This window comes from Danio aesculapii, chromosome 16 (assembly GCF_903798145.1).
Source record: "Danio aesculapii chromosome 16, fDanAes4.1, whole genome shotgun sequence".
In the NCBI taxonomy this organism is placed as follows: domain Eukaryota; kingdom Metazoa; phylum Chordata; class Actinopteri; order Cypriniformes; family Danionidae; genus Danio; species Danio aesculapii.
Genome location: NC_079450.1, coordinates 44,733,106 through 44,747,400, shown reverse-complemented (window position 1 = coordinate 44,747,400; position 14,295 = coordinate 44,733,106). Strand labels below are relative to the sequence as shown.

The 14,295-nt window shown below is 34.7% G+C and overlaps 1 protein-coding gene across 1 annotated transcript in view; it reads left to right on the top strand.

Annotated features, from left to right (window-relative positions):
* The window catches only part of dnah5 (dynein, axonemal, heavy chain 5), a 264,013-nt gene extending 256,358 nt beyond the window's left edge, over nt 1-7,655 (top strand). The window contains exons 79-80 of the mRNA XM_056476107.1: nt 1,413-1,644; nt 6,922-7,655. Coding sequence (XP_056332082.1) covers nt 1,413-1,644; nt 6,922-7,073 — 384 coding nt within the window. The 3' untranslated portion in view covers nt 7,074-7,655. The remainder of the gene's footprint in view (nt 1-1,412; nt 1,645-6,921) is intronic.
* Nucleotides 7,656-14,295: the final 6,640 nt, after the last annotated feature.

Genomic DNA, 14,295 nt, shown 5'->3' with positions numbered 1-14,295 from the left:
TTGCCCTTTATACCCTCATTCACTATTCCCCACATTAGTACACACTGTAAAAATTTTAAGTCAGTACAACAACAACAAAAAAAAACAATCTTTATTTCCTTTCATTTTTTCTCATGTACTCAACATTTTTTTTTCACCTTTAATTGATAGGACAGTAGAGAGTATAGACAGGAAAGCGCGGGGAGAGGGGTAGGATAAACATAGGACCTCGAGGTGGGAATCGAACTCGCACTAACCACTGGTGCCGACTTGTACTCAACTTTTAAAAACCTCAGTTGTACTGACTTAAAATGTCTGAAGTTGAGTGAACAAAAAAACTCTTGTGGAAATTGGTACTAAGAAATAATACATTATCAGAACAAACAAACATAGTTCAACTGAAAAAAAACAACCTAAAACAGAGACAAATGTTAACAAAACGTTTAGTAGACACAGAATTACAAACAGGACAGGAGATAAAACAACAATAATGGTAAACAAGACAAGACAAGCAAAATTCAAGCACTCAGTACACCGGAAGGCATGCTGTTTTGTTTGTGTTTTGCTGGTTGATAAATCATTCAGATGGATAAGTTAACTCTTAGCGAGCTATCTGTTATTAATGAAACAAAGTATTTTGATTTCTGCCATGTAAACAAATGATACTTTAATTAAATAAAACATTTCTTAAGAAAATTACACCTCTATAATTCTGATGTGGAAGCCATCTTGTGATCAGACATGGAAATTAATTTGGTATGTGAACTCTCACAGTGCATTATGGGTATTTTTTAGCTGTTGAGTGCACATGGGTTGTACACTCATTATTGTGGTGCATTGTGGGATCGATTGAGTGCATATCATAATGTCCACTATGGTTTCGGACACCACTATAAATGGCTCCTCCTTCAAATAGTGCACTATTTAAAGGCAAAGAGCACGATTTCACATACAATCTAGCTAATCTAGACTCCATGGTTGCAGGACATGCTCCGTCTGCTGTGATATTACTTCATATTATCACTGCAAATTATTGAATCTCTTTGGTTATTTTTGATTGTGATGCTATGGTCTAATCCAATTCAATAATCTATGCCAAGTTCTTTGGTTATTTTTGATTGTGATGCTAATGGTCTAATCCAATACAATAATCTATGCTAAGATAAAAATGCTACTGCTAGACCCGAAATAAGCTGAATAGATTCAAAAAGGGTAAAACTCAACTGTTGAAAAGTAGGGCAGTTATAAAATTAACCTATTTTTAAGAAAATGTTTCTAAATGTGTTTAATGACCTGCTTTTTTGTGTACATTATGAATGACTAATATTACCTTATTTTAACAGGATGGTTTCAGATTTTAATTTATATTGAATTTTGATGTAAAAATCTGTTACAAGCACATCTGCACATTAATCATATCACTAACTTGACAGGAGATCACTCGCGCTAACAAGGGGTGGGCACTGGACCGTATGGTTCTGTGTAATGAAGTTACAAGATGGATGAAGGATGACATCACGCAGCCTCCTGCAGAAGGGGTATACGTCTATGGTCTCTACCTTGAAGGGGCTGGCTGGGACCGCAGGAACTGCAAACTCATTGATTCCAAACCAAAAGTGCTCTTTGAGATGATGCCTGTGATCAGGATGTATGCTGAGAACAATGGTGAGTGTTTTTATTTGTTTTATACTTCAACTTAATCTGCTCCAAAGGCAACACACATTTAGAAGAACAGGAAAGAAAACCATTTTATAAATAAATGAGAGAAACCCAACTTTTTTTATTAAAATGTGCTGACAGCAGGTTTAACATTAGGTTAAATTAAAGAATATCTTAGCTCAAACTGTATGAAAATTTATAAATATAAGCCTATTACAGGAGTGGGACAAAATATTGATATGTTGATTTCTCACAACATTTCCAGCTGCTATACATTATTGATAATACTTCATATGCCAAGCATAGATATGTATTTAAATGTACAAAATATTGAAATTAATTAGTCTTGAACTGCAGCCGATTACTGCTTTCACTGTAGTATACCCATACTTTCCATAATGGCAGATGCATCTATTTCATGTAAACCACTGACAGATGCTCTATTAAAATGATGAAAATCTCAGACATATGGCTACACTCTTCTGTCCAAGCTGGCTTGAAGGTATCTTTGTCTTTCGACATCCCAACTCTCCCACAAGCTTTCATGAGTTTCTCCCTCACAGACTCACTTTCACTTTGCTAGATCATTCCATAAAGGATATTGCATGCACCTGCAGTTATATGGAATATGCACTAAAAACGATTACATTCCACTACATTTTCTATTAGATTAATGGTAAGCTGCTTTAAGTAGTTGGTCATAGACATTTCGGGCCCAATCATACACCCGGTGCAATAAGGAGCAAGACATGTTTGGCGCTAGTTGTTGTTATTTTCAGACCAGCGCAACCCTAATTTTTAGGTTGTTTAAATAGCAAATCCATTTGTGCTACTGTGTGGAGCCATGGGTGTGCCGGTCTAGATAGGAGGTGTGTTAAGGTTCGTTTTGGCGCAATGCTGTTCACTGATTTCACTGAGCAACTGAAAGCTGGTCTAAAGTCCAGCGCAGAGCGCTTTAGTTATGTACCTATGCAGGTCCAAAACTCTTACACATTGCTTAAGACACACAGGAGTTACAGCAATACACAAATATCTTTTCATTTGAAAAAAAATCATAATTATAATGTTTAAAAAATTGTTCTACATATATATGAAACCCACTACCTAAAATGCCTTCTTCATATCAGGTTTTTTTTTTTTCAGTTTATTCATGACAGTTTGCATTTGTATAATGTTATTATTATTATCTGTATTATGTATTATATGCATATTTATATTTGGTTGAATAAAAGCAAGTTTAGATTTGTCCACCTGTTGGGTTTTGGAGGCGCATGCATCACCATATGAGGCATAAGAATAGGACTTGTGTTTGCATATAACTCAGTTTTTTGACCATACTTTGATATTATTGTTCATTTATTTGATTTCTGGATATTAAACTGCATTTAGAAATAGTTTTGAAACAAATCTTTGTGCTTTACAAACTAAATTAAATATGTAGGCTAATGAATGTCTTCAGTGGAGTGTGTACAACACCGTTTCCTTATCCAGGAAAGTAAAGGAGTAAATTAAAGAGTAGTGGTAAAGGAAAGAAAAAGTAAAGAGGCAGAATAGAGGAGACTTGTTCTTTATCCTCACGCTGCAGATGGTTTGTTTAACTGTTTTCTCGCTAGTGAAGTGTTCAGTTTTTCCACTTACAAAGTCCGCCATGTAAATAGCAAATGCACTGTGGCATGACAATTGACTCTCAAAGGGTATGTGAGATGAGACTCTGATTGGTTTAATGCATGTTATGCTCAAAACACATCCATAACTGAATAAGCACAGCCATGTTATACCAGGCACCAGAGACGCAGTGCATATTTTTCAGTCCTTAAAATAGCAAAAGTGGATTCAGGCACGCCTTTAATGCTTTTGCGCCATGCGCTTTAGACTTTGCGCCTAGATCATAAAAATAAAGCCCTTTGTTTGAAAGGCCTTGCATTTATTTAGCCATTACAGACCTCAGGAAAGCCTTGTAGAGATAGTTTATAGAAATATTGGGCATATTAAATAGGGAAATAAAAAAAACTGATAATTATTAAATAATGAAAAGTTTCCTTTTCACATTGTAATGAGTTAATGAATCTACATATGCATCTGTATTGTACTTAATTAAAATATGAGCTCCTAAATGTTTTCATTTTGAGGGGAGGGGTTTCCTCCCTGAAATGTGTTTACTGTCCCTACCCATAGATTCTGCATCAGAAATGCCTCAAATAATAGTTTTTTTTTTTGGTATTTTGATGCAAAGATGATACAATACATATGTAAGTACATAGAAATGCACATACTTTTTATAAAAATTCTAAATAATAAAACCTTTCAAGGATTTAAGATACCGATGAACGCAACCAGGCTCATTTTGAAAACGTAGACCTAGAGACGTTTCTGGAGAATGCATCATAATGAATGCATTCTGGATGAATACATCATAACAGTCTTGTGAAAAGGGTCCTTACTTTCTCGAAATCCCAGAAGTCATTGTGACTAAATATAGGAGGAGGGAAGTGCAGAACTTCTCTATTCAGCATTATTTACAGTTCCAAGTTATTACTTGTTTATCTCTGGAGTTTCTCACTGCAAGCACACAAAAATGAGATGGGGAAAGTAAACATACACAAATATTTTTATAAAGGTGTTTACTGATGGAAAGGGGCTTATTTGCTGAAATCAGATTTATTTGAAAGGTGTCTTTTTTGCCAAAGCTTATTTTTTTCTATTTTTCTATAATAGAAAAGGGAGAAAACTATAAAATAAAATGTTCATCAATTGATGACTGTTACAATGTTTTCCATTTAAAACATGTGAAGGTCATGTGATTATCATGAAGATCACATCATCTCATTTATCACAGGATGTGTTTTGTGTTCTCATGGTCTTTGAGTTCATTCTTTCAAGGTAACCTGCTTTCAATGGGAATGCAAGTCCATTCTCTGCATTCTTGGAATTGAGAAACAGCCTTTATCAGAAAAACTGAATAATAATCTAATGACTGATGGTTTACATGCAGTTGCAGAATTGCAGTACTTGCAGTGCTTATTGTACTTCTACAGTATTTAAAGAGTTCACCAAAAAGTGAAAATTCTGTCATTAATTACTCATGTGGTTTCAATTCCATGAAATAAACCATTGTTTTGTAAATATTTTGAATGAAAACTCAAAAGGATGAACACCAGAGACATTAGTTTCTTTGGTTTTTAACATATTTTCTAAGCCAATATTGTGTAGGAGCCTGTATATAAGTTTCTAATTGATAGTTTTCAGTCATGTGACCTGTGTGGAGACCTGGCAGGCAAAGACACAATGGGCCGTATAGGCAGTTACACTGAGATCTCCATAGAAACGCAACACAATCCAGTCATATCTGCCATCTGTTACAAGTCACGATTATTTGGATCACATATCAACAATACACAGTAGAGATATGATCACATACTGGAAATTGTGGATGCTTGCAATCCATACTGCACCCCCAGCCATTGTTCAGTCTTTTAAACCCTGTTGGAGATCAGTGTCTGCTTTTATATTTGGTGTTGGTTTTTTTTCTTAAGATTAATATTTGCTTATAGGGAAAATCTATTCGTTCACTTTTGCTATCTATACTTTGTGCATTTCAGTGTATACTTTAATTGCACTTAACCTGAAAAGTATAATAGAAACTGTATAAAAAGCAAGCAAATGTACTGACTGTTATAGGTATTGTAGATTGGTATGCGTTAAAGGTGCTACTATTAGGCACAAATCCATAAATTTCACATCCCTGTCATGTCTCTGCATTGGCTTTATCTTATTGCACAACAATTATCCAGCTTTTTGGCTAAAAAAAGAGAAATCACTCAGCCTGTGACTTGGCGATCAGCGGGAGATAATAATGTTTTGCCTGCCAGGGTGGCGTTCCCCTAATAGACTGATGCCACATAAAAACTATCAATGAGGGATATGTTTAGCCTACAATCATGTTGAGACTACATTAGTAAAACTAATATTTGCAAACACAAATGCATCTATGTAAGAATTTTGATTAGTAGTACCAAACAAACAGCAAATCTAGTATAGACAGTAGGGAGAAAATGTTGGTATGTAACTTTAACCACTTAAAACGTCTTTGTAATAAAAGTATGCATTATATTTAGTGGTGGAAAGACTACTGAAAAATCATACTTAAGTAAACGTACCATTACTTGCCTAAAAATGTAGTGCAAGTAGAGTAAAAGTATTTGTTTCACATAATATTCAAAGTATAAGTAAAAAGTAGACCTTTCAAAAGTACTCAAGAGTAGAGAGTAGTGAGTATTACGCTATAAAAAGCTGGTGCATTTACATCTAATTTGTGGATGTGTGTAAACGTAACATTTTGTAGTGCACTTAGTCATTACTACTAGGCACACAACGTGATAAGACGTTAATATTAGGTTAGATTTGGGTTGTGATGCCCAAATTTATATATCCAAGGACATTAGACGCCTAATGTATTAGAATGTGTTTTGATGCCCAATAACATCAAATTACGTTCATATTTGGTTGATTTTAGGTTATGTTAGGAAGTAACCAGAATTCAACATCAATCCAACATCTTAAACCAAAGTCATATTGACGTCAAATACTGACATTTATTCGTCAGGTATGGCAACCAAAATCCAACATCTGATAGACGTCAAAGTTGTAACTCAATGTCAAGCTGTAACATCATTATACATTGATATTTGGTTGCTTTTAGGTTAAATATTGACATCGTCGGCCTGACGTTGGTTTCTGATTTCAAACCCGATTTTCATTTGCAAACAAAATGCAACGTCCCCACGACAGTGGGCTACATTGTCAATCTGACGTCATGTTGACATCTTGTGCCTGCTGGGTGTTTAAGGCAATTTTGGTCATCATACAGTAAGCATCCTTCTCATCAGTGACATGCATCTAAACATTTCTATGACATCTTTATGGACATTTTTAATGCTTCCAAACAGTTTGCTACAATTATAAATTGCCAACGTCTTAAGGTAGTTCATTATGACGCGATTTGATTGGACATGCAGGACTGATTTTTTTTTAAATCCCCATAGACAAGAAAATATAAAGTAGTGACTGGAAGTTGAAAGAAAGTATTTGAGTTAAAGTACAGATACAGCACTAAAAATGAACTCAAGGGAAAGTAAAAGTACACATTTTTAAAACTATGCAGTAAATTATAATTTCTGAGAAAAATTACAGTAATTTGAGTATTTGTAATTTGTTACTTTACACTATTGATTATATTACATTCAGTATGGGTACTAACCTAATTGTTAACTTATGTTTCCTCAGGTGTGAAAGATGCTCGCTTGTATTCAAGTCCAATATATAAAAAGCCTGTTCGAACAGACCTGAACTATATTGCAGCTGTTGACCTGAGAACCAGTCATCCTCCAGAATATTGGATCCTGAGAGGTGTGGCCCTCCTTTGTGATGTCAAGTAATAATCTTTTGAAATGTTATATACAAATGTAAATGTCCACTGATGTCTTTTTGGTCACTTTTTACTTACGCTGAACAAACATCCCAGTGGTAACCCTAATGACAAAACCCCATTGAAAAATTTTAAAAATTAAATAAATAAATAAAAAATTCTAATCAATATGATGTCAGTTCACTACCATGATGTCTAAATGGCATTACATTTGATATCTAACATTTGATTACAGGACTGTCCTGTAATGGATTTTTGACACGTTTTTTGACACCAATGCTAGATGTCAATTTGATGTCATTTTGACATCAAGGTAGTTTACATGCAATGCAGTTATAAAAAATCCAGTGTAAATTTGGAATTGAAGCTTTCAGATATAAAACGAACAGAATAAAACTGTTCTTATATTATAATACTTTTTGTGTCGTTATTATGGAGATCAAAAGGGCATCAATGTGTTGATGTCAAATAGACGACAAGTTTTTGACATCAATGTCTTCTCTTGGATGTAGTTCTCTGTGGCATTATACATAAGACCCAAAGAACCAAAACAAGAGCTTTAATATCAATACCTGTGAATCCATCCTAAATAAACAAGTCATACATCATTATATATTTATCTGAGTGTCTTTTATGTCCATCTGCACTGTCTCTAAATGCATGAACCTGTGGGTTAAAGGCCAACCTGACTGATTAACAGCCCAGATGAAGCGTACTCAGGTGTACATTGTGTCAATGTTTATCGGTTCGAACTGTGCAAAAGGTTACTTCAGCCTATTATTAACAGCCCAGTACACACCATTTATTCTGAGATGCAGTCTAATGTGTAAAACTGTCAAAATATGTTTTTCAAAGTTATTATTTTTCATCTGACCCCAACAATTGTGGGTTCTCAAGAGCATTCTAAAGATAAGCAGACCGTAAAAGTACAGTCAGCTTAGATCATGATGCTATTTTGCAAACTATATGTCTATATTGTACTGTATATGGTTTCTTTACTTACTGTTTATTGTGGCTATAATGTAATATTAACAAAGGAAACCCTCAAGCATGTTTGAGAACAAGGGCCTGTACCACAAATTCAGGATTGAGGTAGGACTACAAGTAGACATAACCAATAAAATCTAATGTTGATCTTCGGTGTTTCACAAGAATGTATGAGGTTTCTGCAAAGATGCTTCTCGCAATAATAAGTATGATCAATTTTTGCTGCTAACAGAATGAATAATGAAACACATTTACACAGCAGAATAGATGATACAGGGTTCATACGATCCTGGAAAACCTGGAAAAGTCATAGAATTTTGATGTCATTTTCTAGGCCTGGGAAATTTTGGAAAAACAAATAAATCCAAATAAAACTGTTTTGGAAATGAAATGTTTTGGAAAAGTCATGGAAATTTGTTTTAAAAAAATATCTGTGTACTTATATTTGTGATGATAATACCGGGTAAATTTGAAATACAATTGCGCAGTTCATTCTCTTCCTGCGACGTTCTCTGTGTGGGGTAAAAAACCAACTCGCAGTTTCAGCTTGGCCTGTCTTTCATTGTACATTTAGCCACATTTTGAGTGTGGTGTCCAGAAACAATCTCTATCTATAGGGGAAGATACTGTGAATGCTAAAAGCTAATTTGTACTATTCTTATAAGTCTTATGAAAAGCCAACGTTTCTAAAATATTCTAAAACTTATTTTACAGATATAAAAACTACATAGATTGTCACACATTTTTTATATGCCGTAGTAAATTTCAATGTGCATTTTTTATAACTTACCACATGTACTACCACATATTACATAAAGCATTTGGTCATGAATTTTTACTTGAAAGTTATGGAAAAGTCATGGAATTTTAGTAGTAAAATGTGTATGAACCCTGTGATAAAGAATTTTTTATCAAAGATAAAATTGCTAAACTAAAAGTATAGTTTGCCCCAAAACTGTACAATTACTCACCCTCAGGCCATCCAAGATATAGGTGACTTTTGTTCTTTGGTAGATCTCCTGGTGATTTGTTTCTTGGTGATTCATATAATGAATGTCCATAGTCTTAGGGTTTTGAGATTAAAAAATAAATGCAAATCAATAACTGTGGCTCTTGATGATACACAGGGTGGACTGAGTGGAACAATCAATCTGAGCAAGAAACTGAATGAATATTATTAGCTTTAATCCACAGTCATGACAGGCTCACCCTTTTTCTATTATTTGTAACAACAGGGAGTGACTCGGAGTAACTGTCATGACAAATTAGTGAAGAAGTTGCGCATGGAGTTGAATGATGAATTATGTGTAAAATGTGTGGGTTATGGATAAAATTAGAGGACACTCATGAAACTGTTTGATTTCTGTACATCTGTGTAAATAATTCATTTATGCTACATTTTATATATCCAAGCTAACGGTGTGCTTAATGCAAAACCTTGTTTACAATAAAAACTAAAAAAAATACTCAAAAAGCTTTGGATAACCTGCGTACAGAATATGTGTATTGGTGTTCTTCAAAGATGTTCTTAACCCTCTACCGCACCATGTTACCTTATGGCAACATGATATTTATGTTCATTTCCCTGCCACTGTTTCTTTAAGACCAACATAATTTTTTTTTTTGTTGGAAAGAGAAGACCTTAGAGTAGCCAATGATGTGCTTTGGTTAAGTCACATGACCTGCATTGTTTTTCTGTAGCAAGATTTCTGACAGACTGGCGTTTATTGTGAGTAGTTGCTAAATCCAAAAGTAAACATCAATAAAAACCAAGGATCAAATTAGGTCAGATCCACAAAAAAATCTGAGACATCACCTCCAGTAAGTTATGATGACTTAAGCCTGGTTTATACTTCTGCGTCAAGTGATCGGCGTGACCCACGGCGCATGCAACGCGTGTAGCTGTGCATTCATACTTCTGCGCGCTGTTTCTGTTGCTCTGCAATAACACTTCAGAAACGCTAGTTGGCAGTGAGGTGTTTATGTTCCTCTGTGTCGAGTTTCTTCGCTGGTGTTTTATTTTTTCTGAACGCTTCCTTTATGTACAAGTGGTTCAAACTCGCTCATTGTGAGGCAGGAACTGGCAGACATGCAACAACTTTAACCATGAGGTAAACACAAAACAAAACTTTTCATCTAGAGCTCCATCACTGGACTCCACACTTGTAAACAATCGCTCCATTAGGCTCGCGCGGCTCTCTGTCCCGCCCACACTGGTCAGCGCTACCAAGCTGACCAATCACAAAGCCTGCGCTACACGTCGTTGCGATGTGTAGTTAAATTTTTTGAGAAGTGCACGTCAGCGATGCCGACAGCCACAGCGAGGGATATGCGTCCACGCGTAGACCGCGCCGTAGCATATGCGTACGTGTGACACAGAAGCATAAATCAGCCTATACTCACAACTTAATTTTTTTTTATCAAATTCGTTTTTTGTAAATCGATCAAATTTATGTGTTGCCGAATGGCAACAGTGCAATAGTGGAACGTGCAATATGCAATGGGTTAGCTGGCTAGCAAGGTCACCTGTGAACTTTTAAGTTGTAATAATAACAACATGAAAGCTAGTAATATAATGTTGATTAGTCATATGTTAATGACATTTGCATTATGGATAAAATCTAGTTTTAATGGGAATACTACTTTTGAATAGATATGAATACAAGAAACAGTGTATTAGCGAGCATCACCATGTTCTATGGTAAGTGAAAGAAGAAAAGGACAGAACTGGCACTTTTTGCAGATGAAAGTGAGGATGAGATGGGTTTTAGTGACCATGAGAATGATGCAGACTGGACATTTGTTAGAGACAGTTCAGGTATGTTAGCTCAGAGGCAGATAAGACAGGCGTATAGTATAATATAAAAACATTGTTAGCTAGTAGCTACATTATTCTGATGACTCTGGAAATATTAGACTTGTTATTTATTTGTTATAATATTTACTTTATAAAATATTTATTTTCACTGTATGTTGCATACATGATAATAAAATAATATGAATGTTTTTAATAATATTCAGCAAAAAAGAATCTTAAAAAAATAAATGTTTCCAATTTTTTTTTACAGCACTTCAAGTTAAGCCATTTTAAGAACAGAAAAACGGTCAAATATATTTTTAATAGATTAATTATAATGTGTGAGGTAGAGGGTTAAAGTTCTCGTGAAATAAAAATTATGCCGTTTTTTAAGGGGTTAGGATCAATAATTCGGTTTTATTGATATCTATAAGCTAGTGTGCTCCAAAATAGTGACAAAATTAACATTTAAAACAGAGGTGCCAAAACTTTTTCTTATAAAGGGCCAGAAACCAAACTTAATTATTGAGGGCTGAGGGCCGAAGTTAAATATACTAAACCGTATTACATTAAATATGCCATAGGTAATGTCCTAATTTATTTGCTAATATTTAAAAATAACTAGAAAATGTTGTTTATTCATTAATGAGTCAGTGTCATTGTTAATGATTTATAATGATCTTATTATAGTAAAAGCATTTAGAAAAATCCCATTTATAACAATGCAATAGTCGAGCTGCTCCTGCCTTTGCCTTGATTTGCTCATCAATGTCTTGTGCATTGTGCATCTCTATCTGTCATCTAAAAATATTTACATTTTAAAAGTCTGATTTATTTACAACATTTAATTGAACCATAATTTTTTTGTAGATTCTCAATTAAACAAAGAAATTAAAGGTTACGTTCGATTTTGAAATGACGAACTCTGTCAAAAGCATTTACCCCAACCGATTCTCCATCTCTTTTCAGATGAGATGGTGGGCCAAAGCAAAGGTTAACATGGGCCAAGCTTTGGCCCACGGGCCCTACTTTGGTCACCTCTTACTGAGAAGATATAAACCTGCTATAAATATCCAAGGCTTGCAGTTTGTCAATTCTGCAAAAAAATGAATCAACGATTATTATCATGTCACTTTATACTTCAGTTTCTCATCAAATCTTCTGACCAATCAAATGCTCTCTAGTATCTGACATGCCCTGCCCCCTTCAATATGCTTCTTCATTTGATGAGCTTCACCTCAACAGCCATATTGGCTGTTTCTTTTTAATAAAGTGGAGGAGCTTCTATATGTTCAGCCCTGTCTTCATGTCTGAGTTGAGAATATGCCAAATTTCAAATTAAAGTAATGCACATTTCACATCACTTCATGGAACTTTTAACAAAATACTGTAACATCAGGCAGCAGTTCAGACTAGTTCATTTACCAGAATGGAGTTATACCAGTGAGCGTAATATTTATGACCCAGTCTGTTGCTATTGGTAGATTCAGCATGAGACAGAGAGAAACACCCACTACAGCTTAATAACATTGTTTAAGTGGCCAGTATGCAGAGCGTATGTGTGAGCCCAATGCAAGAGTGCATTAAAGCAGTAAAAGTTTAGCTATTTTGTATAAAGTTAACCAGACAAGCTGCGTGGAATGAATACAAGTAACAAAACACAATTAAATACTCATTTTACAAGCTAGAGAAAACAAGGAGGCAACCATTTTAATCCCACTTACTTACACTTGTGAAATGGAGGAAGAAACTGATCCATGATCTGTCTACCCACACATCAAAAGTCTTTTCTGATCCTTCCTTTAACAAATGGCCGTCGAATGACCCATTGTGAGCTTGTAGATTGCTGAAGCACTCGTCAGAAAAATGATGAGAACACAGCACAAGGCTGAGGCAATAATGCTGAGGTATTTTTGCAAAAATAAACTTCAACCGCTGACTCTTCACAGCCTCATCGTTGAGTAGACAAAATAACACAAATTTTCCCTCACACTTCAGAGCACAGCATCTTCACTACATGATTCAACCGGGATCTGCTACAGAGTTTGTCTTCCCTTTTTTTCTAGCTACAGTGTTTGTGGCCGGGGGGTTCAAGTTACCCTGACGATTTATTTGAACCATTCTGAGTCGACTTTTTTATAGATGAATCAATAGTTTTAAATACAGCGCACTTGCAGATTTAAGCCTTAGCTGGATATTTCACTTCACTTAGTGCTGTGTTAAGGCATGGAAGGTCATTTGCAAAAACCCATAATAGGGGCTTTTAAATATTAATAGCTGAAACATTAACTTTTAATTCTTTTTATAAATGTTCACAGTAAGCTGGAAAAAGAGAGATGCAAAAGCTTTATATACTAAAATTAGATTGTGTAAAAATATAAGAAGTTACACCAACTCCAAGACGTACTGTAAGCAAAAGGTATGTTTAACCTTTAAATGTTTAGTGCAAAACTTTTATTCAAATAATAAAAAAAGAAAGGAAATCTATACTATGGTACATTTTGTGTCTGAAAGTACTGAAAATCTGAATGCTTATTAAAAAGATAATCTGGTTAGTATTCTTTTAATCTGAAGTCTCAGATGTCACTGTTGTCACTGCTTCAGGTTGCTACTGTATGGCTTTGTGGTACAGGCCCTTAGGACAAGGCAAATATAAGAATGGAAGATGTTTTCTGTAGGATGCTGTTTTTGTGTGTGCAGTAAAGACATTTAAAAAGTTTGATTGCAATAAAAACATTGTTAGAAAAAAAAGTCTTGTACAGATTTCATTCTCTCAGCACTGAAAGTCATACATGCAACGCATGATGACTCAGTTGCTGTAGCATTCACAGTATGCCTCACAACAACAAAAAAATATGTGTCCTTGTTTTGAATTATTGTTTGTTCTTGCTTCAGTTTCTCTCACAATACCTGTGATGAACTGGAAATCTGTCTGTGGTAGTTCTCAGCTTGGTCTGACATCCCTACTTTGCATGGAAAATACATGTAGATAAATCATGTGGCTTTAATAGACCCTTTTCACATTTCCAGGTTTCTCGGTAGCGGAAGTCATCATAGGTGGGTAAACTTAGAGTGCAGTGAATGGAAGAGCACAACAAATATATATATATATTTTTACAATCCTATTTGCTAAAATAATAAAAGAAAAACTCAATGATGGTGTTATCAAGACTTTCAGGAAAAAGAAAAAAAAATTGTGTAAGAATTGTGTGACACGGTAGACAGAAGAGAAAACAACGCTGAATTTAAAGTCCAGCCCCAATCACTATGCATTTCAAATGCCTCTCACAAGCAGTGCTTAGTTGTTGTTGTTTTCTTGGTAATTTAATGCAAAGATGATATAATACATACAAAAATACAAATAAACGTTTCAATGTTTTTTACACAAACTCTAAATATTAAAAACTTTCAAGGATTTAAGATACTGATGACCGTTAAATGCATTATA